General features: G+C 41.2%; 1 protein-coding gene across 5 annotated transcripts in view; it reads right to left on the reverse strand.

Moving 5' to 3' along the window:
- Positions 1 to 20,911, reverse strand: part of Abcc5 (ATP binding cassette subfamily C member 5) — an 83,906-nt gene extending 62,995 nt beyond the window's left edge. For 4 of the 5 annotated variants that reach the window (XM_090342940.1, XM_090342957.1, XM_090342965.1 and 1 more), the window contains exons 1-2: positions 20,829 to 20,911; positions 16,284 to 16,459 (exon numbers count right to left, since the gene is read on the reverse strand). In XM_090342940.1, the coding sequence (XP_090199066.1) occupies positions 16,284 to 16,418 (135 nt within the window). In that variant the 5' untranslated portion in view covers positions 16,419 to 16,459; positions 20,829 to 20,911. Of the gene's footprint in view, positions 1 to 16,283; positions 16,460 to 20,302; positions 20,384 to 20,828 lie in introns of those variants that run through there. The other variant, XM_090342949.1, reaches the window with a different exon arrangement.
- Positions 20,912 to 26,892: the final 5,981 nt, after the last annotated feature.

Here is a 26,892-nt window from a genome sequence, read left to right on the forward strand (position 1 = left end):
TATGTCACCATGCCTGATGCACTCTAACTTATTGATTTTTGTTTCTTTTATGGATTATATGTCCAGCATCCTAAGAAGTCAAGAACGTTTTCCTTTTATGTTTTTTTCCCAAAAGTTTTATAGTTTGACATTTGACATTTGCATCTATCATAATTTTGAGTTAATTATCTGTAATCCAGAAAAATCAGGAGTAGAGTTTAGGTAAGTTTGTTTCCTTGCTTATGCATGTCCAATTATTCTACTATAATTTATTTATTAAGAAGATTCTGGCCTGGAGGCACACAGCTCAAGTGGTGGTAAAGGGTTTGCCTCACATGCTTTTAGTTCAAACTCCAAACTGCCAAAAAATAAAAATAATTTTTTTAAAAACCTCACTTTTCCATCAAATTGGTTTTGTGTGTATATGAAAAAGTAGGCCATACCTATTTTGAGTCTGTGTTTGGTGTCTATTCCATTGATCTATTTCTCTACAAGTACATATGCATTACTGACCTGATTCCCATAGCTATAAATTAAATCTCAAAGTTGGGTAGTGTGATACCTAAAACTTTATTTTTTTTTTTTCAAAAGTGATCTACTGTCCTAGTTCTTTTGCCTTTTCAAGTAAACAAAGCTCAAAAATTAGAAGAGAGTTTTATCAACATTTTGTGACATTATAGCATCAGAAAGGGAAAACCTGGTATGCCATCCTGTTAGGATACTTAAGTAAAAAGACATGTTAGTGATAAAAAGAAACTAAAGTCTTTAGAAGTTTCATTCCTCTCATTCATTGTTAACAAAACAATGTACAGAGCATTTTCTATATGTATGACTGTTCCCAATAGTGGGAATAAGAGCATTATATGTTCTTTTAACACATTAATTTGGTGTGTGTGTCTGTATGTGCATGTGTGCATGTGCACACACGCGCTAGTTCTAGGATTTGAACTCAGGATCTGGGCACTGTCCTTTAACTTTTTTTTTTTCTTTTTTACCCCTCAAGGCTATGTTCTACTATTTGAGCCACTGTTTTACTCTCTGGTTTTTTTGGTGGTTAATTAGAGACAAGAGTCTCACAGACTTTCTTTCCTGGACTGACTTCAAACCACAATCCTCAGATCTCAGCATCTTGGGTAACTAGGATTATAGCTATGAGCCACTGGCGCCTGGCCACTAATTTTCATTTTTGTCATCTCTAAAATGCCCAGTGACACGTTGCAAAAGGCCTATTAATAGGAAAGTGAGTGGACTTAATACAGTCATCTCTTGCTATGCCATGGATTTTCACCTGTCATGGGGGGTCTTCTAAAACATAACTACTGTGATAGGTGAGGGATCAGTGTAATGAAACGGCCTGGCTACATGAGTTTTATTTCTTTAATTATATGCAGTAATATATTTCAGCACCTCCAGAGTGAGATACTTCAAATCAGTCTGGTAAAGGTTCACTTCACCAGGAATCTCATATAAGTACTGGTCAGTGGCAGTAAGAGCTTGCAATATGACAAGACACTGAGGATTCTTGTTCTACTTCTATGGTTCTCTTTTTGTTTTTGTTAGTAGTACTAGGATTTGAACTTTAAACTCCTAACACTTATTAGGCAGGTACTCTAATCTTTTTTTTTTTTTTTTGCCAGTCCTGGGCTTGAGCTCAGGGCCCAACCACTGTCCTTGGGCTTTCTCAAGGCTAGAGCCCTACCACTTGAGCCAAAGCACCACTTCTGGCTTTTTCTATGTATGTGGTACCAAGGAATTGAACCTGGGTCTTCATGCATGCTACTAAGCTAGCACTCTATCACTAGGCCAAACTCCCGGCCAGGTACTCTAATCTTTGAGCCTATGCCCATATCTGCTTTTAGAGCAGGGACTAATATAATCTTATCCTGACAAAGACAAACACTTACACAAGTGGCTGAGATGGCACTAATCCTCAGTGTGCATTTTACTAAAACATGAAGTAAGAATTCCCACTGTAAGGTATGTAGAGGACTTCATTGTTAAAATCAAAACTTGCCTCTCTAGAATAAAGGCAAGCAATTACAGCCATTGTATACAATATATACTACATAAAAAATTAACTATGTGGGCCCAGGACTGGCAAAAAAAAAATTAACTATGTAACTTACAAGTAGGGATGGGAAGGGAGAAATAAGGAAAAATGTAGGAAGGGCAAGATACATTGTATTCATAATCTGACATAAGGAATTATACCCCCCTTTCACCACTCTAGAGAGAAGATAGGGAGAAACAGCTCCTCTCCATCCAAGGGAGCCAAGATGCCAGCTCCTGAGTGTGGAAGGAAAAAGCTAGCCTCTTTATAAGCAAATGGAAATTTCCAAAGTCAGTCACAGTTTTGCACTTAAAACAGTAGAGTTTATAGCCAGTGCAGTGGCTCATGTGCATGGCTCATGCCTGTAATCCTAGCTACTCAGGAGGCTGAGATCTGAGGATGGAAGTTCAAAGCCAGCCCAGGCACTAAAGACAGTGAGAGTGAGACTCTTATCTCCAATTAACCACTAGAAAATTAGCAGAGGCACTGTAGCTCAAAAGGAAGGGCCTTTTGCTGAAGAGCTCAGGGGCAATGCCCAGGCCCAGGGATAGGGCAGTAGCCTTAAACTAAAGAGCTCAGAGACAGTGCCCAAGCCCAGAGTTTAAACCCCTTGACCAAAAAAAAAAAAAAAAAAAAGAAAGAAAAAGAAAAGAAAAAGAAAACCTAAACAAACAACAACAAAAAAGTAGAATGTAAAAGTATTTTACTTAATTGTAAAAAGGCACATCCTGAGTTGTTTTTAAACCAAAAATGAGCAGATGCTGGAGGATGTACTACAGACTCATGTTTAAACATAACATTAAAGCATTTATCAACCTGCCAATAACTGCACAGATGTCTCTATATTTGTAACTATGCGTTTGAGTGCCTAACTTCTCTTTCCTTCTAGCCACCCTAAGGGGGCTTATAAGACCCAGCACCACAGGAGAAAAAAAAAGTCTGTTTAATGGTAAAAATACTTATATATTCCCAGAATCAACACTCTGCAAAGTGAGCTATAAACATTGGCAATGAACCAAAAGAAAAGATTTCATATATTTAAATAAGTTGAGGTACCATGTGAGCACACATAATATGGCATGCCAGGGAACTGTGAGTCAATGGAAACTACTGGGACAAATCAATACCAGCTTGTGAATGAACTAAGAGACCCATGTTTCTCACAGTACAAAAACCCCTCTGGAACTAACCCTAAAAATGATGAAATAAGTAGAAGAAAACTGAACAGCACAGCTAGCGAAAGGAGCTACGTGTCACAAGTCCCCCAAAAGGCAAAAACTTATCAAAGACAAATGGTTATAAATATAAAAGGAAAACTTTTTGCAAAATGAAATTATCACTGAAGTCAAGAGTTTGATAAAGTTAAAGAATTGATCAGGTATCTCATATATTTTAATCCTAGGCTTTTACTGAGATAATATTCCTTAATCCATTTACTGAAAGCCTATGATATGCAGACGCTGTTCTAAGGGGCAGTATGGCACAATACAAATACAATATCAACAATCAAAAACCACAACCTCAATATTAAGATACAACTATATTCCTTAGTAAAGGGAGATAAAATCCAACATGGAAGCTTAGTGGTAGAGTGCTTGCCTAGCATGCATAAAGACCTTGGTTCAATTCCTCGGTACCACATATATAGAAAAAAGCCAGAAATGGTGCTGTGATTCTGGTGGTAGAGTTTTAGCCTTGAGAAAGCCGAAGGACAGTGCTTGGGCCCTGGGTTCAAGCCTCAGGACTGGCAAAAAAATAAAATAAAAGGAAAATATTCCAAAGAAAAGCATTATGTAAACCCCAATGGAACCCCAATGGTTAGCAAGGCCATGGGGGTGTGAATCTATAATCTCACCACTTAAGAGGTTGAGGCAGGAAGACTGGTCTATACAATGAGAACTTACAACAAACAAACAATGGCTCAAAGGGTTCTAAATGCCTAATGTAGGAGCAATGGCCAAACTACAGTATATTAACACTAAGTCAGTGTCATCCCATTGAAATATAAATGTAAGGGGCTAGGGATGAAGCTTGATGACAATGTCTGTCTACCTGTCTAAGTTTTGCAAAACTCTGGGTTGGATTCCCAGTACCAGGTCAATCAATCAATCAAAGCAAAGAAATAATAAAAGCTATATGATTTAAAATTTTCTAGGATCTGTGTTTTAAAATAAATGATAGGGGGCCAGGAGTCTGGCTAGTGGTAGAGTGCTTGCCTTGCATGCACGAAGACCCTGGTTCAATTCCTTGGTACCACATACATAGAAAAAAGCTAGAAGTGGTGCTGAGGCTTAGGTGGTAGAGCTCTAGCCTTGAGAAAGTCCAAGGACAATGCTCAAGACCTGAGCCCAAGCTCAGAACTGGCAAAAATAAAAAATAAAAATAATAATAAAATAAATGATAGGATTTCAATTTAACACAACATTAAAAGTCGGGTTTTTGTTGTTGTTGTTGTTTTTGCTATTCTGGGTCTTGCATGAGTTAGACAAAAGTTCTACCACTGAGCTACATCTCCAGCCCAGCAAAAGTTATTTTTCTCACTAGACACTAGTGGCCCATGCCAATAATACTAGCTAAATTGGAGGCTGAGGTCAGAGGACTGCAGTTTGAAGCCAGCCCAGGCAGTTAAGCCCGTGGGAGTCTTACTCCAATAAACTACTCAGAAAAAGACAGAAGTGATCCTGTGGCTCAAGTGGTTAAAGTGCTGACTTTGAGAAAAAGAATTTCGGGGACAACGCCCAGAACAGTTGCACCCACACATGCCTACATACACACAACTGTTATTCTTTTTTTTTTTTTTTTTTTTTTTTGCCAGTCCTGGGCTTCAGCTCAGGGCCTGAGCACTGCCCTTGGACTTTCTCAAGGTTAGAGCTCTACCACTTGAGCCTCAGCACCACTTCTGGCTTTTTTCTATGTATGTGGCACTGAGGAATCGAACCCGGGTCTTCGTGCATGCTAGGCAAGCACTTTAACCACTAGGCCAAACTCCCGGCCCCACAACTGTTATTCTTTTTTCTGTATCCTATTATCACAGAAACTATTAAAATAAAATTTTAAATAACTCAGAGCAAAAATACTGTTTTAAACATATAATCATTATAAGATTGAGATATTTGACAAATGAGATATTTGGTTTGTATTCAGTCTTTTGAAATCTAATGCATGTTTTTACGAATTAGACATAATTTCAATTCAGAATAACTACAGTTCAAATGCTCAACAGCTTTATCTGACATTATACCCGAGCAATCCTCAGGTGAGGGACACTTGGAAACACTTATAGTTGTCACCACTGGAAGTATGCTAGCAGCTCAAGAGATGCTGCTCAACACCTACAACATACAATTATCTGGCCTCAAACCTCAGTAACGGGGGGTGTGGGGGGGGAGGGAAATGGGTACCAAGACATGTGAAAGGGTATCAATGTATATGAATTAATGCACCTTCTATCTGGCAAATATCATGTAACCCTTTTACTAATTACAATAAAAAAAATTAAAAAAAAAAGGAATTTGAGTACTTTCAGTTGTTTCATAAGCTTAATTCCAAGCACCATATTCAAAGTTCCTCTAACACTGGTGGTTTGAGATTCGGTTTTTTAAATAATGGGGTGAGGTTTCAAAGGATTAAATTTACAATGAATCACAGGGCAAGGAAATACTTGGCCCATAATTGTTGAGGAAACAGAGCAGCCTTTACTCCATGAGACCTAAGGCAGAAGTATCCTGCACCAGCTACATGTTAGAATCACCAGAGGGGCTTTAAAATAGTACCAACATGGGCCAGGAGTTGGCCTAGTGTTAAGAGTGCTTGCCTAGCATGCACAAAGACCAGGGCTGGATTCCTCAGTACTACATGCACAGAAAAAAGCCAGAAGTGGTGCTGAGGCTCAAGTGGTAGAGCTCCAGCCTTGAGAAAAGTCCAAGGACAGTGCTCAGGCCCTGAGCTCAAGCCCAAGACTGGCAAAATAAATAAATAAATAATAAATAACATAGTACCAATGTCCACATTCTACCCACAGACAGATTTACCTGCCCCTGGGTATTTTCTCTTAAAACATTCTTCAAGTGACTTTAATAGGCAGTCTGGCCAAAAAACTATATTGATTTTAGAGTGGAACTTGTACATATTTGTCACTTGCACTTGACAAAACTTTGCCAACAAGACATATTAGGTAATGCCGAACACAAATATTTCTAACTCTTACTGGGCAACTGAGCTATTTTCTAACATAAGATACAACATTTAAGAAAACTAAATGACTGCTTGATAGTCCTGTACAATACCAACTAAGAGTAAACAGAAGGCTGTAAAGTGCATGGGATTCTTAAAAGACCAATAACTGTGATCATTTATTGCAATCCTTTCTGTGGCTTACTCTCAAAGTCTGAATGTTTCAATTTCCATGACACAGAACAACACATGAATCCTCTTTGGCAAGACTGGCTTTAGAAGACAAACATATCTTGAAGGTCATATTAGATGGAGTTGTCAGGACCACTGGCACTCCCTGGCTATTCCACCTTCCAACAAACACTGGACCAGAAGAGTGGGCAGTAACAATACTTTGAAGGGAAGCCAAGAGCTGTGTTCTGAATTATCTGGGAGGTGAAGCTATGTAAGAATTGGTAGGATGGCTTTTACAGTCACACTATCCACCTTTTTAAAGTATATAAATTCATATATAAGGCTTTCTGCCTCCACATTCAGATGTTCTCAAAGTTTTCATCTGATATCTGCTAACAGAATTAAGTTGATTTTTTGAGCCATTTCAGAACTTTTTTTTTTTTTTTTTTTTTTTTTTGCCAGTCCTGGGCTTGAATTCAAGGCCTGAGCACTGTCCTTGGGCTTTCTCAAGGCTAGAGCTCTACCACTTGAGCCATAGCACCACTTCTGGCTTTTTCTATGTATGTGGTACCAAGGAATCGAACCCAGGTCTTCCTGTATGCTACCACTGCACTCTACCACTGGGCCAAACTCCCAGCCCACTTTTGAGTTTCTTAACAAAACAGAGTTGGGTACTTAAAACTGCTTTAAAGAGGAAGCTAGTTTCAACCATTTTCTTCTCTCTTGACAAGGGCGTTCTTTAACACATACCAGCAGGCTGTAGATATTTCACTTTAGCAGTGTTTCCTTGTAATTGGTGGCAGTCTTGTTGCTGTGGTCAGCTTACAACCAAGGCAACAGGTAATGATACAGAAAAAAGAAAAAGGGCAAAGCTACAAAACACTAATCTCCTACATCCTGCCCTCCTTCCTAACAGTAAGCAGATTTACAAGTAATACTCAGCTTGCAAAAGCACAAACAAATTCACACAACCTTTGTCTGAAAAGAAAAGCTTCCAGGTTATAAAGTTACTAAACAGAATATTATGAAAAGTTAATGAGTGGTCTGGGTAGAAGCGTTAAGATTTTTTTTTCTATTGTTAGAAATGGCTCCAGATGGCACATGTTTCCATATATTCATATGACCAGGGACACCAAATCACAAGGAACTCAAGGCAAAAACTCTGCAGAAGGGAGCTCCACCAGCCAAAACCCTGGCAGGCAAGAACACAGAGTAGGCTGACTGCTCCTTTTCCTCCTTAACCCAGCAGGCCCTGCCCCTCAGTTCCCACTGGTTGAGCTCAGATTCACAAACTACAAAATGATACTGCTTAATTAACAGGATGTAATTAAAATTTAAGGAGCTTTTAACAGGATGTCTTTTTTTTTTTTTTTTTAAATCCCCCAGTCCTGGGGCTGGAATTCAGGGCCCGAGCTGTCCCTGAGTTTCTTTTTTTTTTTTTTTGCCAGTCCTGGGCTGGAGCTCAGGGCCTAAGCACTGTCCTTGGACTTTCTCAAGGCTAGAGCTCTACCACTTGAGCCACAGCACTACATCTGGCTTTTTTCTATTTTGTGGTACCAAGTAATCGAACCCGGGTCTTCATGCATGCTAGGCAAGCACTTTAACCACTAGGCCAAACTCCCGGCCCCTTCCCTGAGTTTCTTTTGCTCAAAGTTAGCACTCTACCACTTGAGCCACAGCGCCACTTCCAGCATTTTCTGTTTATGTGGTACTGGGGAATCAAACCTAAGGGCTTCATGCATGCTAGGCAAAATACTCCACCACTAAGCCACATTCCTAGCACTAACAAGATGTCTTAAAGTGCAGCATGTAAAGGATGTAACTAAAATATAATTAACATGGACAAATACAAAGGATGCGCAAATGAAGCAGTGGTGTTCACTAGACACTATGTTGAAAATGAACTGCAGCTTGTGGGTGGGGATGGTAAGAAAAAATCGGGAGAGCTCAAGGGAGGGATGACAGAATGACATTGTCCAAAAAAAAAAAAGTATTTTTTTACCTGACATACTTAACTGTAACCTCTTTAAACATTACCATTATAATAACAATTTAAAATTTAAATTAAAAAGCCAGTGTGGTGGCTCACATCTGTAATCCTACCTACTCAGGAGGCTGAGATCTGAGGATCAAGGTTCAAAGCCAAACCAGGCAATAGAAAGTCATGAGACTCTTATCTCCAATTAATCACTAGAAAACAGGAAGTGAGACTGTGGCTCAAGGGTAGGGCAGTAGCCTTGAGCTTAAGAGCTGAGGGGGACAGTGCCCAGGCCCAGAGTTCAAACCCCATGATATTCTCCCCCTCCTACCCCCCCCCCAAAAAAAACCAAATAAACCAGTACCGGGTAGAGTACTCACCTAGCATGCACAAAGATCTAGATTCAAGTCCTCAGTACCACATACCTAGAAAAAGCTTAAAGTGGTCCTGTGGCTCAAATGGTAAAGCTCTAGCCTTGAGAAAGACCAAGAACCGTGCTTGGGCCCTGAGTTCAAGTCCCAGGATTGCCAAAAACAAATACTAAGGACTAAGTGACTTGGCCAAAGCAGGAACTTTTCAGAAAAACAATTCTCACAAGATTAACAGAAAGGAAGTAAACTACTTTGAGAGAAAAGGGGCTTTTCTCACACTGATCTGACATTCACTGCACACTTTCTATAATGAGCTTAATTCCCAGCAACACATCACAAAATCATTTCTGGTAAGAGATTATACCTACATCCTTAATCCCTAACACCATATCCTTAATCCTTAAGCTAAACCTTCAGCTCACCACAATATTTCACACAGCTAATTATGAAATCTCCAACTAAAGTTAAAGAGCCAGTCTAACAAGAAACTAAAAAGGCACTAAATGAAGATCACTGGATTTATGAATACTCATTTTTGTTTTGCCTTTCTTAGATGTACAATGTTCTAAGTTGGAGGAAAATTGTACCAGTAATACTCCTGCAAAAGGGAAAATAAATAATAATAGTACATTAAACTTCAGTTGACTTCTGTTTATATTCTATGTTTCCTCCTTTTCTAAATTAGTAAAAAACAAGTCATTCTTAGCTTTGATGTACTGTCACTAAGAAAAATTACTGCCACACAACCACCAAAGTTTCTGACAGGCCTGCCTTACTTTTGCCTAAGTATGAATATAGGCAGTAAAATTCCAAACTCCTTGACTTATTCAAGAACACCCACAATCCCTCTGTGTCTGTGACTTAGTGAGCTTTATGCCTCAAGTCACCAGAACCTAGGCATGCCTATTCACAACTGTTGGTTTTACCTAGAATGTTCTTCATTTCTCTAAATCCTATTTATTTCTCAAATAACCTCCATCAAATGGGCTCCTGAAACCTTGCCTGAGAAAAAGGAATCTTGTTATTTTCCACAGTGTCTAAATGACAGTAAGCAAGTGATGTTATGAGTTTAGGCCATGGCAGGAGGCAGGCAAGTCTACCAGCAATCCCGGAAACAAGCCACTTTGTTCTTTACTATGTATCTAAGAGAGTGCCAAATTAAAAAATGAACAAACATTACATATTTTAAAAACAAGAGTGAAAACTTAGGGGGAGGAGGTGTCAGTGTTAGAGCATGGTTAAAAACGCTGCCTGTAATCCTAGCTACCTTGAGGCTGAAATCTGAGGATCACTGTTTGAAGCCAGCCCAGGCAGGAAAAGTCTGTGAGATGTGAGGCTCTTACCTCCTCTAAACTACAACCCCCCAAAAAACACACAAACAAAACAAAACAAAAAACAATGAAGTAAAGCTGTGGCTCAAGTGGTAGAGTGCTAGTCTTGAGCAAAAAAGGAAGCCCCAGGACCAAACTCCCCACCCCCACCCCCACTCCTCAAAAAAAAAAAAAAAAAAGAAAGAAAAAGGAGAGAGGGAGGGAAGGAAGGGACACTATGTGTGCTGAGGTCTCACACTGAGTTGAAATAATGCCAGCCTAACACCAGTCAAAGTTGTGCTCAACTATACCTGTCAAAGGCCAACAGCAGTAAGTGGAACTTTGTTGTCCAAATAAGACAAAAGATTTGCCTTATTTTTTGTTATGTAGAAATACTGTTTGATATTTCTGAAAGTGGCGAGTATTACCTGGTATCTGGGAGGTTCTATTCTACATTTCTAACAACTAATACAGAAATAATGGTTATGATTATTTGGCTTGAGAATATAATAATTAGGTATTTACTTTTAAAAAACCTTTGTATGCCACTTAATTTCCACTCTATACTTTTTGCCATCTCAGCTAGAGTTCTGTCATCATGCTGGTTTCCTCTGTGAGCAAGTTTTAACAGGAGACAAACTCAAGATAGATATATCTAAGGAGTCTTGCGCTTTTTTTTTTTTTTTCCTGCTAGTCCTGGCCTTGAGCTTGGGGCCTGAGCACTGTCCTTGGACTCTTCTCAAGGTTACAGCTCCACAACCTGAGCCTCAGAGCCACTTCCGGCTTTGTTTTTTCTATGTATGTGGTACCGGGGAATCAAACCTGGGACTCTACCACTAGGCCAAACTCCCGGCCCAGGAATCTTGCTTTTTGATATGTGGTATTCAAGAAGATTCTAGATGATATATAAGCTTTAAAAAAGCCTTAATACCTCTGTACTCATTTTATATGTAAACAAAAACAGGTTGAATAAACCTATTATAGTATTGCTTAGGTCAAGACTAAGCAAAAAGAGAATGAGTGAAAGACATACTAGGGGCCGGGAGTTTGGCCTAGTGGTTGAGTGCTTGCCTAGCATGCACAAAGACCCAGGTTCGATTCCTTGGTACCACATACATAGAAAAAAGCCAGAAGTGGTGCTGAGGCTCAAGTGGTAGAGCTCTAGCCTTGAGAAAGTCCAAGGACAGGGCTCAGACCCTGAGCTCAAGCCCAGGACTGGCAAAAATAAAAAAAAAAAAGAAAGACATACTAAAAGAAATTTTAAGTAAAAAATATTTACAGGGCATAAGACTATGGTATCACTCAGGAACACTGTACTCAAATTTACGTTTAAAAAAACAGCAAAGAGTAATAAAAACAAAATCCATCTGGATTCCTAAAACTTTTATTTATTGATTGATTGACTGATTGATTGCCATTCCTGGGGCTTGAACTTAGGGCCTAAGCACTGTCCTTGGGCTTTCTTAAGGCTAGAGCTCTACCACTTGAGCCACAGCACGACTTCCAGCTTTTTTCTTTTTTTTTTTTGCCAGTACTGGGCTTGAGCTCAGGGCCTGAGCACTGTCCTTGGATTTTCTCAATGCTAGAGTCCTACCACTTGAGCCTCAGCACCATTTCTGGCTTTTTTCTATGTATGTGGTACCAAGGAATCGAACCCAGGTCTTCGTGCATGCTAGACAAGCACTTTACCACTAAGCCAAACTCCCGGCCCCATACCTTTTTTCTGTGTATGTGGTACCGAGGAATTGAACCTACATCTTTGTGTATGCTAGGCAAGCACTCTACCACTAGGTCAAACTCCTGGCCCTCCTAAAACTTTCATAGACACATTAGTTTTCTTGTTGTTCAAGATGAGGCTTCAGTCACATGGGAAAGCTGCCACTGAAGGCTGACTCAATCAGTTACTTGGAGCAGTTTCTAGTCAGGAGAATATTGCTGCTGCACATGCCATGTCAATTCTACTTTCTAACAAACTAGACAGAACTTCCCAGGGCCTCCACATGAGCTTGGGAGGTTCTAAGTTCTCCTTCTCTACACTCCACACTCAAGCAAGTGTGTTCACACACTCCCATGGCTTCACCCACGTGGACACACTGAGCACTCTATGCTCTACTCTGTGGGAAGAGATACTCAATTTTACCTGGATACATTTCAACTGTTCAAAACCATTCAATCTTCACACTTAATGTTTGTTAGTAAAGGCAAATGCTCAAAATCAGTTTTCTTCCAAATCTCTTCCTCTTAGTATGTCTAATGACTAGTATGTCTACTAATGCTTTTAACTTCTTATCACCAATCCCAGACACATTCAGCTCTCTACCTTTCAGTCTCCTCTTTCCTTCCTTGCTTTCTCTCACTTGAACCAGCCCAACAGCCTCTTAATGTTCTCTGTATTTTCCCTGTCCTATACAGAGTTTTTGTGCAACTGTTTCAAGGCTAATCTGTCTACAATAAAGAAGCCAGTCTTAAAAATCACTTCTCAAAGCTGGGTGTGGTGGTACATGCTTGTAATTCCAGCAGCTCAAAAGGAAAAAAGCAGAGGACATTAGGAGTTTCACGCAGTAGGGTACATAACAGGAATTGCCTTAAAAAAACAAAAACAAAAACAAGCAAGCAAACAAAAAAGCCCACAGGGGTCAGAAGTTCAGCATAGTGGTAGAGTGCTTGCCTAGCATGCATCAAGACCAGGGTTTGATTCCTCAGTACCACAAACATAGAAAAAGCTGGAAGTGGTGCTGTAGCTCAAGGGACAGAGTACTAGCCTTGAGAAAGCCCAATGACAATGCTCAGGCCCTGAGTTCAAGCCCATGAGTGGGAATAAAAAGTCCATTCAAAGAAATTAAAGTTTATGTTCACACAAAGTTCTGTACACAATGTTAAAAGCACTTTTATTTGCAATTGTCACAAATTAGAACTAACTCAAATGTCTTCTAGTAGATGAAGGGTTAACACAAAATAGGCTTGAGCAATAAAAATAAATATTGATACACACAGATTAGGTAGAATTTCGAAGCGTTACACACATATTGAATGCATTCTTAGATGAAGAAAACTGAGTGACGATTAGGAGGGCTGTAAGTGGGTCACAGGAAGATCTCTGTGATGAAAGTTTGGTGTCCTGATTGTGGTAGTAATCAGACAATCTCAACACATGAATAAACTGCAGAGTGCACATGCATATGTCCAAGTGAATGCATATAAAAGCAGTGGTACTTTGGCCAGGAGTTTGACCTAGTGGTAGAGAGCTTGCCTAGCATGCATGAAGACCACAGGGTTCAATTCCTCAGTACCACATACATAGAAAAAGCCAGAAGTGGTGCTGTGGCTCAAGTGGTAGAGCTCTCGTCTTGAGAAGGCCGAAGGACAGTGCTCAGGCACTGAATAAGCCCCAGGACTTGCAAAAAACAAAACAAACAAACAAAAATCTAGAGATATTGATGTTTGAACATAAGGCTCCCCCACCTGTTAGGTAATCACTCTATCACTGAAGCCATGCTACTGAGCAAAATCTGAACAATGCCAATGGACTCTACCAATGTCAATTCTGTTTTAATATAGTACTACTTGTTCAACATGTTATGACTGGGGAAAAAAAAATCAAAGAAAGGATCTTCTGTATTATTTGTTTATAGCTACATTCAAATCTAGTCATCTCAACCTGAAAGTTGTTTGTTTTTTAATCTCACTAACTTTCAGAAGTTCCCTAATACCTATAGGAAAAGATTCCTTGTTATGGTATATAGAATTTTCTCTGAACTTTGTCTCTTTTTCCTACCCTTACACTCTAGAAAACTAGTTGTGAGAGCTAACATTTAGTGAACACCAAAACACTAGCCATGCCAGCCACTACTCCAAGTATTTTAAGATATATCTTAGTTCTCACTTAATTCCATTGTCAGCGTCATTTTCACATATACATCTATGGCACAATGACAAAAGCAGCTTATCTAAGATGCCAACATCCAAAATACTTCTCCTATACCACTGAGTCTGTGATCTAAAAGCCTCACCACCTAATTACTACTCAAAACCCTCCTCCAGGACCAGGAGTTTGGCCTCGTGGTAGAGTGCTTGCCTAGCATGCATGAAGACCTGGGTTCAATTCCACATACATGTGGCTCAAATGGTAGAGTTTAGCCTTGAGAAATCCCAACAACAATGCTCATGCCCTGAATTCAAGCCCCAGGACTGGCAAAAAACAAACAAACAACAACAACAACAAAAAAAAAACTAGAGCTGGGCAAGGCAGCTCACTCCTGTAATCCTAGCTACTCAGGAGGCTGAGATCTGAGGATCATGAAGTCAGCCCAGGGAACTAAAGTCCATGAGACTCTTATCTCCACTTAGCCACTAGAAAACAGGAAGTGGGGCTGAGGCTCCCGAGGTAGGGCAGTAGCCTTGAGCTGAAGAGCTCAAGGGCAATGCCCAGGCTCAGGGGTAGGGCGGCAGACTTGACCTGAAGAGCTCAGGGACAGCGCAGGCCCCAGAGTTCAGCTCCATGACTGAAAAAACAAAAACAAAAACCTAAAACACTACTCCAGTGTTAGCTTAGTGACTTTTCCAGACTTAACTGCCACATTTACATTGTTTTGTCCAGCACTTAGAATATATTGAATAGATGCTTAATTAACATAAGGTCTAGACAAAAAGACACAAAGAAGTTACAGAACTGTCACCAGATATTTGACACTGAGTTCACTGAAACTGTTTCTCTGAAGCTAAGGTTGAATGCAAAGGAGTTCTATAATACACAGCAGGAAACAGAGAATATCTATTAGTAAGAACACAAAGTCAGGGCCAGGAGTTTGGCCTAGTGGTAGAGTGCTTGCCTAGCATACACGAAGACCAGGTTCGATTCCTTGGTACCACATACATAGAAAAAGCCAGAAATGGTGCTGTGGCTCAAGTGGTAGGGCTCTAGACTTGAGAAAGCCCAAGGACAATGCTCACTCAGGCCCATAGTTCAAGCCTGAGGACTGGTTTAGAAAAAAAAAAAAAAGAACACAAAGTCAGTGCTTTGGGCTAGAGATGGCGTTCAAGTGGTAAGAGTAACTGTCCAAGAAGTATAAGGCCTTGAGTGCAAACCTCATACTGAAAAACAAAAAGCCAAAGTTTTAATGTGCTAAAGAGGAACAGGCAATACCCAGCTAAGAAAGTAATAGTGTCAACTGCAAGTCTTTCTCAAATTTTAAGTTTTTACATAGCAAGTACACAAACATATGTCTCAGCTTCCTAAAACCAGACATTGTTACTTTGTCTTAGTAGTTACTTTTACAATTCAGGAGAAAACATGCAACTAGACCCAGGGCCAAGCTACCACTGAGGTGCAAGAGCAGCTGTAAGAGATAGGGAAAAAAAAATTGTTTTTCTAATTTTTTAAATTGTAATTAATAGAAGGGTTACAACTATATTTGCCACACACATACACTGATTGTTTCAAATAAACATATATAATATACCAGATAATAAGGTAAGATACTGTAATAATATGAGAATAACCAAGAGACAACAAAAGAGATGAGAAATAACATAGTACATTAAGAACAGCAATCACACATTATATAGCTCTTGTTTAAAAGGTATGTTTTTCCTGTGGAGGATGAAGTCTTCTAGTTCACTAACACTATTTCTATTGGAGGAAACAGATTACGAAGGTTATGAGGCTAGAGATGTGGCAAACAATACTAGCACAAGACTCTGAGTTCAAATCCTAGGATAGCAAAACAAAACAACAACAACAAAAACACACTTTCCGTTCATGTAAAATATTTACTGATTATCTTATAACAATCACCTTCAGAAATCTGAGCAAATCTCTTCAAATAAGTCACAGTTACAGAAGGAAACTGACTTGGAATACATGAGTAAACTGAATGACTATGATACATCCACACACTGTCTCCTCTTCAGCAAGTGCTTTTTGAAAAAATCAACATGAAGTAAATGAAAATGAGAATCCTAACAGAGAAGCAAGTGAGAGGTTGAAGACTACCTCTCTTCCATTTTATTGGGTGTTTAAAAATAACTACAAATTATTTCTTATGAGGACACAAATGGAAGCCAGTCCTTGAGCATGCTACACACATATGTTCTACTCTACTGTAGTGTGCGACTCTACAGTCTCCAGTAACCATAACTTCTTAACAGTGACCTAAAGCAATATTTTAAACTATGGGATCAGATGAAGAAAGAAAGTGTGGTCTAATACAACCGGACAGAAAAAGACTCTGAGGAAAGGAAACACCTACCTGTCGTGTTCTCTTGAACGTGGATCCCTCTTGTTCTCGGTGCTGCCCGGAAGTGCTGCTCCTCTCCCTGACAGGAGCACTTCTGTACCCGGGACTGGGGATGATGTATTCTTTTCCTATGTCAATATCCTTCATCTTTACCCAGTAGAGTATAGACTATTTTCACTTCAGAATTCCTAAAATTAAAAATTCAAAAACAGATACTTCAAATTGTTTTAAGGAGGAGGTAGAAGAAATAAGAGTGACAGGGTGAGGTTGGTGGGGTCCTCAGTAATGCATATTTAGAAATGTCACAATGAACCCCCCATACAACTAATGTATAGTAATAAGAAATCCTTTAAATAAAACACACATTTTCTCAACTATGCTTAATCACTGAAAATATTAATGCTACCATTATAGTTATAAAATTTTTTTCTAAATATTTGCTAGAAATATTTTTACTTTTTAAAGAAAAAAAAGTCAATATAATAACATCAAGGAAACTTTCTCCCAACTCCAAGGCAAAAAAATAGAAAAAAAATTATTAGTAGTAAATGAATACTCTAAATGAATAGCAAACCCAATGCAAAGAGCATTTAAATTTTTTTTAATCAGTTATGGAGCTTGAACTCAGGGCCTGAGCACTGTCCCTGTGCCTCTTTGTGTTCAAGGCTAGTGCTCTACCACTTGAGTCACAGTGCCACTTCTAGTTTTCTGGCAGTTAATTGAAGAAAAGAGTCTCATAGACTTTCTTGTCCAGGTTAGCTTTGAACAGCAATCCTCAGATCTCAGCCTCCTGAGTAACTAGGATTACAGGCATGAACCGCTGGCACCCAGCACATTTAGATTTTTTTTTTTTTTTGCCAGTCCTGGGGTTTGAACTCAGGGCCCGGGCACTGTCCTTGGGCTTTCTCAAGGCTATAGCTCTACTACTTGAGCCACTGCACCACTTCCAGTTTTTTCTGCATATGTGGTACCAAGGAAATGAATCCAGGGCTTCATGCATGCGAGGTAAGCACTCTATCACTAGGCCATGCTCCAAGCCACATTTAGATTTTCTTTTTTGCTAGACCTGGGCTTGAGCTCAGGGCCTGAGCACTGTCCCTGGACTTTCTCAAGGCTAGAGCTCTACCACTTGATCCTCAGCACCATTTCTGGCTTTTTTCTATGTATGTGGTACCGAGTCTTCGTGCATGCTAGGCAAGCACTCTACCACTAGGCCAAACTCCCAGCCCCCATTTAGATTTTTTTAAAAGACTGAATTAAAACAATTTCAGTTTGTTTGAAAGATTATACACACTACAATTTTACAGCAGACATATTTTCTCCTATCAAATTTTACTAAGTATAAACACAGAACTTATCCTACCAATGGTATATTTCATCTTTGCATTTTTATGATTAGCTGAATCTTCATGAAGTTGCATAAAGAAAATGAAAAACTGTAAGATAAGTTTAGATTCCCATTATATTTTAGAAGTAGAAAGGGGTGACAGACACATAATTCTGTTAATATATTAAATAAACCAACAACAAGCCGGGCATGGTGGCTCACACCTGTAATCCTAGATACTCAGGAGGCTGAGATTTGAGGATTAGAGGCTCAAAGTCAGCACAGGCATTTAAGTCTGTGAGACTCTTATCTCCAATTAATCACTAGAAAACTGGAAGTGGCACTGTGGCTCAAGGGGTAGGATGATAGCCTTGAGCTGAAGAGCTCGGGGTCAATGCGTAGGCCCAGAGTTCAAGTCCCACAGCCGACCAAAAAAAAAAAAAAAAAAAAGAATCAACAACACTTGAACTTGTAAACCTTAAAGGTAAATTTTATGATCCTAAATGCTACCTCAATAAAGCTTTTGTTTTATTTTGTTTTTACAATTTCCATGATTTGTTGTTTATATTACTAGGGATCAAACCCAGGGCCTTGAACATGCTAGGAAAGCACTCAAACACCCCCCCAGCCTTTTCTTCCCCTTTCTTCCTTCCCTTCTTCTTCTCTCTTTCTCCTACCCCCTTCTTTCTTTTCTCCCCTTCCTCTTCTCTCTCCTTTCCCTTTCCTTCCTAAAACTGTTATTAAAAATCAAGCCTGACTGGCTAATTTTAACCAAAAAGTCTCAATTCTGATGTCATGCCTCTCAAACATTCCCCAACTCTTCCTCATAAGGTCCTCAACTTCCTAGATACAAGATGGGGAACCACCTTGCATAGCCGCCTCAGGAAAAATTAAACTGTAACTGCACTGCCCTTTGGACATCATAAATTCTTAGTTATATGACTTAGTTATGATGTGACTCAGTTATGATATGACTTAGTTATGATAAGACTCCTGCAACACAAAATTCTGACACCTATTACTCATTTTTTTAATATATCAGAAAAAGGAGAAAAATACTAAACATCTAAATAAGGATTTCTCACCTTTCACAATTCTAGTTCCAATACTCATAGCTGATACAGCTAAGTTATTTATCTTTAAAATGAAAATCACCTTGCTCAATGACAGTGTGCAGCAAAAAGAACATCGGCTTACTAAGCAAGAGCACAGCGACCACGTCACTGAGACCTCATTAGGGCTAAACTATAAACAGATCTGGCATCTGCCAGTGTCCCCAATGTTGAGCTGAAGCTGCAGATCAGAGGAGCTCTACTTGTTATTCAACCACAGAAGCCCAGTCTTCTCCTCCAGAGGTTCCCAGGCCTTGATCATTACTGGGAAGAGAAAGATTGGTGCTACCCAGGACAGGGTGGGGAGGAGAGAAGGCTAAAGTAACCCATTCACAATCCCAAACTCCACTTCAAGAAGAATAAGCATCCCATTTATCCAAGAACCCATGAAAGCTATATTCTTTAAGTCACTTTATGTCGAAGATGATGAAGAAACTGTCAAACCTATGAGCAGAATGGCAGCAACTTCCCTATTAAAACAGAAGAAACTTCTGTTTGGGGTCTACTGTGGCTGGTAGGACAAAGCAGGGATGTCAGCAGCCTCTTGTAAGGGGTCTATCCTAAACTACTGTATCCTAAGAGATCAATTATTAAACATATGAAGAGCATGGGGAACAGTTTTCCATCTTGAACACCCTCATCCCTTAATTTCCTTGAAAACAGAACAACCAGGAGAGTATGCAGGCCTGAATAAGCACCATGTAGTAACATTAGACATAAGGAGGCCACCATCTCAAGGATATAAACAAGGCACCCCACTGGAGGTCAGCTAAGCACTAGGTAGCTGGACAGATTGAGGTCAGAAAAAAAAAAAAAATACCGCACTCTGCAGCAACTAAGGAAGGACCATTAAGCCAGATTTTTGAGGGAGGGTGGTGGAGGAGATATTATTTGTGTTTCCCTATTTTCTTGTGCTTCCCCTTAGATTTGATGTTGTCTTTTAAATGATTAATATTTACTTGGGCTGTGGATACAACTCAAGTGGTAGAGCATCTGCCTACCAAAGTCAGTAGAAGAATAAAACCGGAGGAAACCCCAAAGAAGTGTCCAGATCCTCAAATTCCATAGATCACTTGGTCAGCTGAGTTTTGTACCAAGAATTTACTTACCAGTGATAAAAAGTTAGACATTATTTGCCCCAAATAAGACAGATTAAAACGCATGGGGGAGGAGATTAGAGAACTAGCTCAGACTTACCAGCATACATTCCACGGTGGCTTTCCAGTACCTCGGGAACCTGGCCCCAGGCTTTGACACTGGGGGCAGGAGGAAGTAGGGAAGCTAAAAGGATAGATTTACGAGCCCTCCCCACCCCCCGCATTCCACTTGTGTCTCCCGGCTCCCTTACTTTTCACTGACACCAGACACCTTCCTATACCTATCCATTCCTTCCTTAAAGTTTCCCCTTCACTCGTCCATCCGCCTCCAGCCTCCCACCTCGGTACAGTACCCCAAGACCTGCACAATTAATTACAAAGCAATGCGCAGCCAGGTGCGACAGGACAGGGAAAGGGTATTGGATGCCGGTCCGGGGGTCGGGGCTTCCTTCCCCGCTCCGCCACGGGTGTGCAGTGCGTGCTTATGTCACGTACCTCCATTTACCGGTTTGCAAAAACGATGGAACGACTTACTTCCGAGTGGCTCGCAAGGCCATCTCGGATCCCGGGCTAACACAGGAGCCCACACCCTTCAAGGGAGGCGCTTTCCCCCGGTGCGCCTCGCCCGGGGGGCCCAGGCCCGGGGGGCCCTGGCCTTGGGGCGTTCCCACGCCAGTCCAGGCCTGGCCCGGGCAGGCAATTGCGACCCACCCCCACGACCGCGGGCGCGGCGCCCCCTGGCGGCCACGGCCCGAGCGCAGCCGGCGCCGACCCCCTCACTCCATCCCTACCTGCCCCACCCACCGGGCGAGAATCCCACCTCTAGCCGGCCGGCCGCGGCCCGAGGAGGGAGTGGGGCAAGGTGGAGTGGGGGCCAGGCCTCGCTTCCCTGTTCCCCCGCGTCCCCCGAACTGCTTGTATCTCTCGGCCACAGCCCACCCCGTCCCGAAGAAACAAAACGGGGTGACTTCTATGACACCTGAAGGGCACGGCAGGGAAAAGACGAGCGCAGTCATCTTACCTGTGCCCCGACTCCCAGAGAGGAGCACCGGCCACTCGAGCCCGCTCAGGAGCATCAGCACCGGAGCAAAACAAGCCTTTATAGTGGCATCGGCTATCATACCGCGCATGCGCGCTGCGCAAAGCTTTCGCAAGACCGAAGGGAATCGTAGTTTTCGACGTAGCAAGCCCCGAGTCCTGCAAGTCCGCCAAGGACTACATTTCCCAGAAGCCACGCGGGCGCCCGGGAGGGGAGGGGTATGGGCCGCTCTGCTTTCCACCGCGCTTTCCATTCTCCCCAGCTAGCGGGTCTGGAACCTTCTCCGTAGTCCAGGGTCCCGATGGGCTGGCCACCTGGAGGGCGGCCTGGGGCTCCGTGCTGTAGGGCTGGCCTACCGTGCCCCACCGTTCACGTGGCAGAAAATGTGAAGGTCATCGCAGCCTGCTTTTGCTGAGGAAGAGCTGTGGTCGGGCGCCTGCCCCGTATCTGATCTGCTGTGTTTCCTCGCTGGTCATCTCTCCCCGCTGATGCTGCACGGAAAGCTCCTTTCTCACCTTAATCCCACATAGTGTTATGCTGCCTCGATTCTAGATAATAAACTGCCAGGATCCCAATTGTGAAAGTGGCAAGAGGCTTAGAAAGGGTATGCAAGCTCATCTCTTTTTTATTTTTATTTATTTATTTATTTATTTATTTATTTATTTATTTATTGGCCTGCCCTGGGGACTGAGCTCAGGGCCTGAGCACTGTCCTTGGACTTTCTCAAGGCTAGAACTCTACCGCTTGAACCACAGCACCACTTCCGGCTTTTTTCTATGTTTGTGGTACCGAGGAATCGAACCCTGGTCTTTGTGCATGCTAGGCAAGCACTCTACCACTAGGCCAAACTCCCGGCCCCGCATCTCTCTTTATACCTGGCAATGAGACTCCCCAAGATATTCATCATATTATTTTTGTTTCATCTCACCCTTCCACATCACCATAAAGACTACTCTATTGAGTGAACCTCTATTCTTTATTGGAGGCCTTACATGCCACTCTTGTTTCTTTTAATTTTTCAACATCTGTTATGTTAGTGTTGACATGTGGGGGCTTTTTAGGGGAGAAAGTCATATTTCCCAACCTTCAAGAATCTACAGAATCTATACTACAATGTAGAATTGCATGTATTTAATATTACTTTTGTAAAATGTACTAGAGGCAATTCATTCAATATTTATTGGAGAGACAATGGAACTAAAACAAGCCGAGTCCCAAATATACCTCAAGCAAAAATTTAAACGATAGCCATTATAAGTTTAGAAAATGAAAGTATGTGCCCCAACTGAAAAAAAAAGGAGTTAAGTGAAGACTTTAGAGATGGACAGAGAAAAAGGTAATCCAAGGAGAGAAGCAATAAAATCCAGCTAGTAGAAGGAAGTGGACATCACCCAAGACCTTGAAGACCATGTTACAGTTCCGTGGAATAAGAGCAAAGCAACCAACCAATCAAAGGATGATTTGAGTACACTTTCAGAAATCAGACTTGACACTGTGAAAACTATACTGTGACTTGCAGACTGAAAAAAAAAATACAGACAACGAGAATGTGAGAAAAGAGTTCAGTTAAGAAGAATCAGCTGATTGTTGTTTGGACTAGGATTGTGGTGGAAAGATGGAGAAATAAATGGATTCAAGAGGAATGTAAGAGGTAAAATTAGCAGCGTGGGTTGATGAATTTGAACAAGAGGTATAGATGTTTAGTATTTAGGTGCCTGGATGCACAATCACATGAATGATGATCCGTTCATCAATAAGACAAATGCTTTTCTGTAAAGCCTCTCAGCATCTTATCATGAGTTCATATCAGGAACTGGAGCTGTGGCTCAAGTGGTAGCAAAACACTACCAAAGAAGCTAAAGGGACAGCACTCAGGCCCTGAGTCTAAGCTCCACACCAAAAAAATTCATACTAAATAGGAATGATCACCCCACACGTGCTTAGCACTTACACTGAATACTCTTTCAGTTGTAAAGACCAAAGTTCTCTTGAAGCTTAGTTATTTTCAATAAAACGCATTTTCAGAGAATAAGACAATTTCCAAATGATATATTGAAAAGAATAATGCCCTTCTGTCAAGCAAATTCTGTCTGGGATCAAGCAAGAACATATAGGATATCAACACTGTCATATAAGACCAAAAATGACATTAAAGCATGTTATGCAGCCCAAAGTATTACCACATTTTCAATAGAGAAGCTGGGGTTTTATTCGGTGCACAATAGTATAGCCACACGTCAGAGTACACATTCACATTATGAAGGAAAATATCACATACCTTCCACTTTTGTGGCAACAACTTTTCTTTTTTATTCTTTTTATTTTTCTTTTCTTTTTGTTAGTCCTAAGGCTTGAACTCAGGGCCTAGGCACCATCCCTGAGCTTTTGCTCAAGGTTAACACTCTGGCACTGGAGCCATAGCTCAATTTCCAGCTTTTTTCTGTGTATGTGGTACTGAGGAATTGAACCCAGGACTTTATGTATGCTCGGCCAGCACTCTTACCATTAGGTTACACTCCTGGCCTCACAACAACTTTTCTTGCTATTTTTTTCATAACTTTACTTCAAGGGCAGTAAATATGAAATGAAGAACTTCTTTTAAAAAGGAGAGGGGGAGTTTTAAACCATTGGATGTAGTGGTTCATGCCTATAATCCTAGCTACTCAGAAGGCTGAGATTTGAGGATTGAGGTTCAAAGCCAGCCCAGGCACTAAAGACAGTAAGAGTGAGACTCTTATCTCCAGTTAACCACTAGAAAATGGGAAGTGAGGCTGTGGCTCCAGGGGTAGGGCAGTAGCTTTGAGCTGAAGAGCTCAGGGACAGCACCCAGGCCCAGAGTCCAAACTCCCATAACTGACAAAATTAAAATAAAATAAAATAAGTTAAACCACTTTACATGAGGATGCACTATCAAATTGGCCAAAAATAAAAACAGATAGATGTTCAAATACTAGCTACTTACTAGAAAGAGGAGAAAGAGGAAGAGGAGGAGGAGGAGGAGGAGGAGGAGGAGGAATAAGAAGAGGAAGGAGGCCGGGAGTTTGGCCTAGTGGTTAAAGTGCTTGCCTAGCATGCACGAAGACCTGGGTTCGATTCCTCGGTACCACATACATAGCAAAAAGCCGGAAGTGGTGCTGAGGCTCAAGTGGTAGAGCTCTAGCCTTGAGAAAGTCCAAGGACAGTGCTCAGGCCCTGAGCTCAAGCCCAGGACTGGCAAAAAAAAAAAAAAAAAGAAGAGGAAGGAAGGAAGGATGGAAGGAAGGAAGGAGGGAGGGAGGGGGGGAAGGAGGGAGGGAGGAAGGAAGGAGTTGGGAGTCAGTGGCTCACACTTGTAATCCTAGCTACTCAGGAAGCTGAGCTATGAGTTTCCCTGTTCAAAGCCAGCCTGGACAGGAGATTCATCTCTAATTAAAAAAAAAAAAAAAAGCCAGAAATGGAGTTGTAGCCTTTGGCAAAAAAAAAAAAAAAGACAAAAAAAAACTCAAGGATAGTGCCCAGGCCCTGAGTTAAGAATTGGGGTGCGAGTGCACACACACACACACACACACACACACACACACATTGGTGATCCTGCTTCAACAATAACAAAGAATTTGTCCACCACAGTGAATTAGTATTACACACTGATTGTGTTGTCTTATTTATAAAGAATATGTTGATTCATTTTAATTTTAATTTTATAATATGAGCTATTAGCCCTAAGGGCCTTATACATGGTTTTATTAGTGTACATATGTAAATAATATTAGTTAGAACTAGACATGGTGGTATATGTCTTTAATTCCAACTACTCAGGAGACAGAGGCAGAAAAATCTCAAATTCCAAGGCTAGCCCTTGCCAAGTTAAATGATATCCTATCTCAAAAGTAAAACACAAAAGAAAATAACTAGTGGTGTGACTCAAGTGGTAGAATGCTTGTCTGGTATGCATGAGGCCTTGTGGTTACCAGAAATATGAGAGAATTTATTGTTAGGAGGTAAAGGGAGAACAGAAAAGAAACAGGCTGGACTCAGTTGTCAACAGATGAAGATGGTTTATTGCCAGCAAGAGGCACAGACCTTTTAGAACCTGGCTTCAAACAGGCATGTTGTCAAGCCTGTTCATGTGTACCTGGTGTTTTGCTGGACCTGGGGGGATAAGGCAGGAGTCCTTCACTGATTTCCTCAGAACAGGTATGAATCATATTCCAGTTCAGGAAATAGTACAATAGAATAACACCAAACTTTAGCTTAGCATGTGAGGCCTTCCATGTTATTCTCCTACACAAATATCCTGACTATAAGGTTTGCCAGAAAGGAAAAGAAACCTGCCTCATGATTTAGGCAGAGAAGAATTTTCTTAGGGGGCAATGGGAAGGGAGAGCAAACGGCAAGTCCACATAAGATGGAGACACGCAGAGACAGGGGAAGGAAGAGAGAAAAAGAAAAAGAGGAAGGAACTCATATTGAGCTAGATTGTATAGGGAAAGGCAGGAGGCAGGTCCACAGCAGATGTGGAAGTGATCCCACAGCCTGGGGAACTTCTCACTGTCTGATGGAGACATGATCAGGGAGGTTCAGGATGGGATCTCAGTGGATCAGGAAGTGACTTTAGAGTCTGGGGTCATTTGTTGACTCATAACCAGGTGATTGACAATCCAGTGATTACTGGTTTTAGGTTGGTGAAGATAAAGGGGCAAACATAACATTCCAGGCTTTTGATAGTTATAAATGGGTGATGATTCTCTGGCTACTTCCTGCTCATAAGGGGCATTGACATTAGGGGTAGAAGGCAGCAAGCAGCAACTGTTTCTTGTTGGTGTACACATATATGTGTCCTTGGATAGAATCTGAAAGAAATCTGACAAGACAGGGGCTGAGCAATAAGAAAAAATATTAGAGGGCACAAACACTGACAAGTTGTCATTTTCATGTTTTAATTTCAGCTGTCTTTCACCTGATAGAACCTAAATCCACTCAGCTGAAATAACAAGCATCATGGTCTATAAGTAGAACTTGATATTTTAATCCTTCCAGAATCACAATTTGGAATAACTGTACAGTATTTCTATCATCTCTCCTGGTGAGATATGTGTGGGAGAATTCGCCACAGGATTTTGAACTATGGACTAGGGATCTATGAGGCCACAATATAGAAGGCAACAAGATCCCACTAACCCAAGAACCCTACAGTCTGGTCTGGATGGAACTTTCCAGAAAAATAGATTATTCCTACCTAGATTGATCTCTCCCAGTCATTCACCAAAACTTTTCAAAGATTTTTCTCTATAAACACGAGGATTCTAATCAGAACAAATTAAGCACTTTGGTCTACATTAACAATTATTTTATATTTGTAGATTTGGTGGCTTGGAGTTTGAACTCAGGGTCTCACACTTGCTAGGCAGGAACTCTACCATGTGAGCTATGCCTCTAGCCCAATCTTTTCTTTAAAAAAAATTATCTTTAGGGCCCGGGAGTTTGGCCTAGCGGTTAAAGTGCTTGCCTAGCATGCACAAAGACTCGGGTTCGATTCCTTGGTATTCCACATACACAACCAAGCCGGAAGTGGCAGAGACGAGACTGCAACAAGCGACAGAGAGCGAAAGCAAGCAAGCGGAGCCCAACCGAGTGGTGGCCGGAGCGAGCGGGGCGAGGCCGGAGCGAGCGGGGCCAGAGCGAGACGGGGCCAGAGCGAGCAGAGCCAGGAGCAAGCGAGAGCTGACCGGGCCGGAGCGAGCGGGGCCGGGGCCAAAAAAAAAAAAAAAAAATTATCTTTAGTTGTACAAAGGAACTCCACTCAACAAAGCAGTTTATAAATACAATGCATCTTTATTATTTTTCCCCATTTTATCATTCTCCTCATCCTTTCCAACCCCATCCCTTCCCTTTTCTTAATTTTTCAGGCTATGCACCGACTTACAGTTGCATTTTCCTTTCCCCTTTTCTCTTTATTTATCAACATCCACTTCCACTTCCCCTTTAGAATATTGGTTTCCTGGTGTATATTTTGGTGGATTGTGAGTTAGCTTTTCTAAGAAATTATACCATTTGAGTCTTAGCCCAA

The sequence above is a fragment of the Megascapheus bottae genome, chromosome 1, assembly GCF_031878675.1.
Source record: "Megascapheus bottae isolate mThoBot1 chromosome 1, mThoBot2.hap1, whole genome shotgun sequence".
NCBI lineage: Eukaryota > Metazoa > Chordata > Mammalia > Rodentia > Geomyidae > Megascapheus > Megascapheus bottae.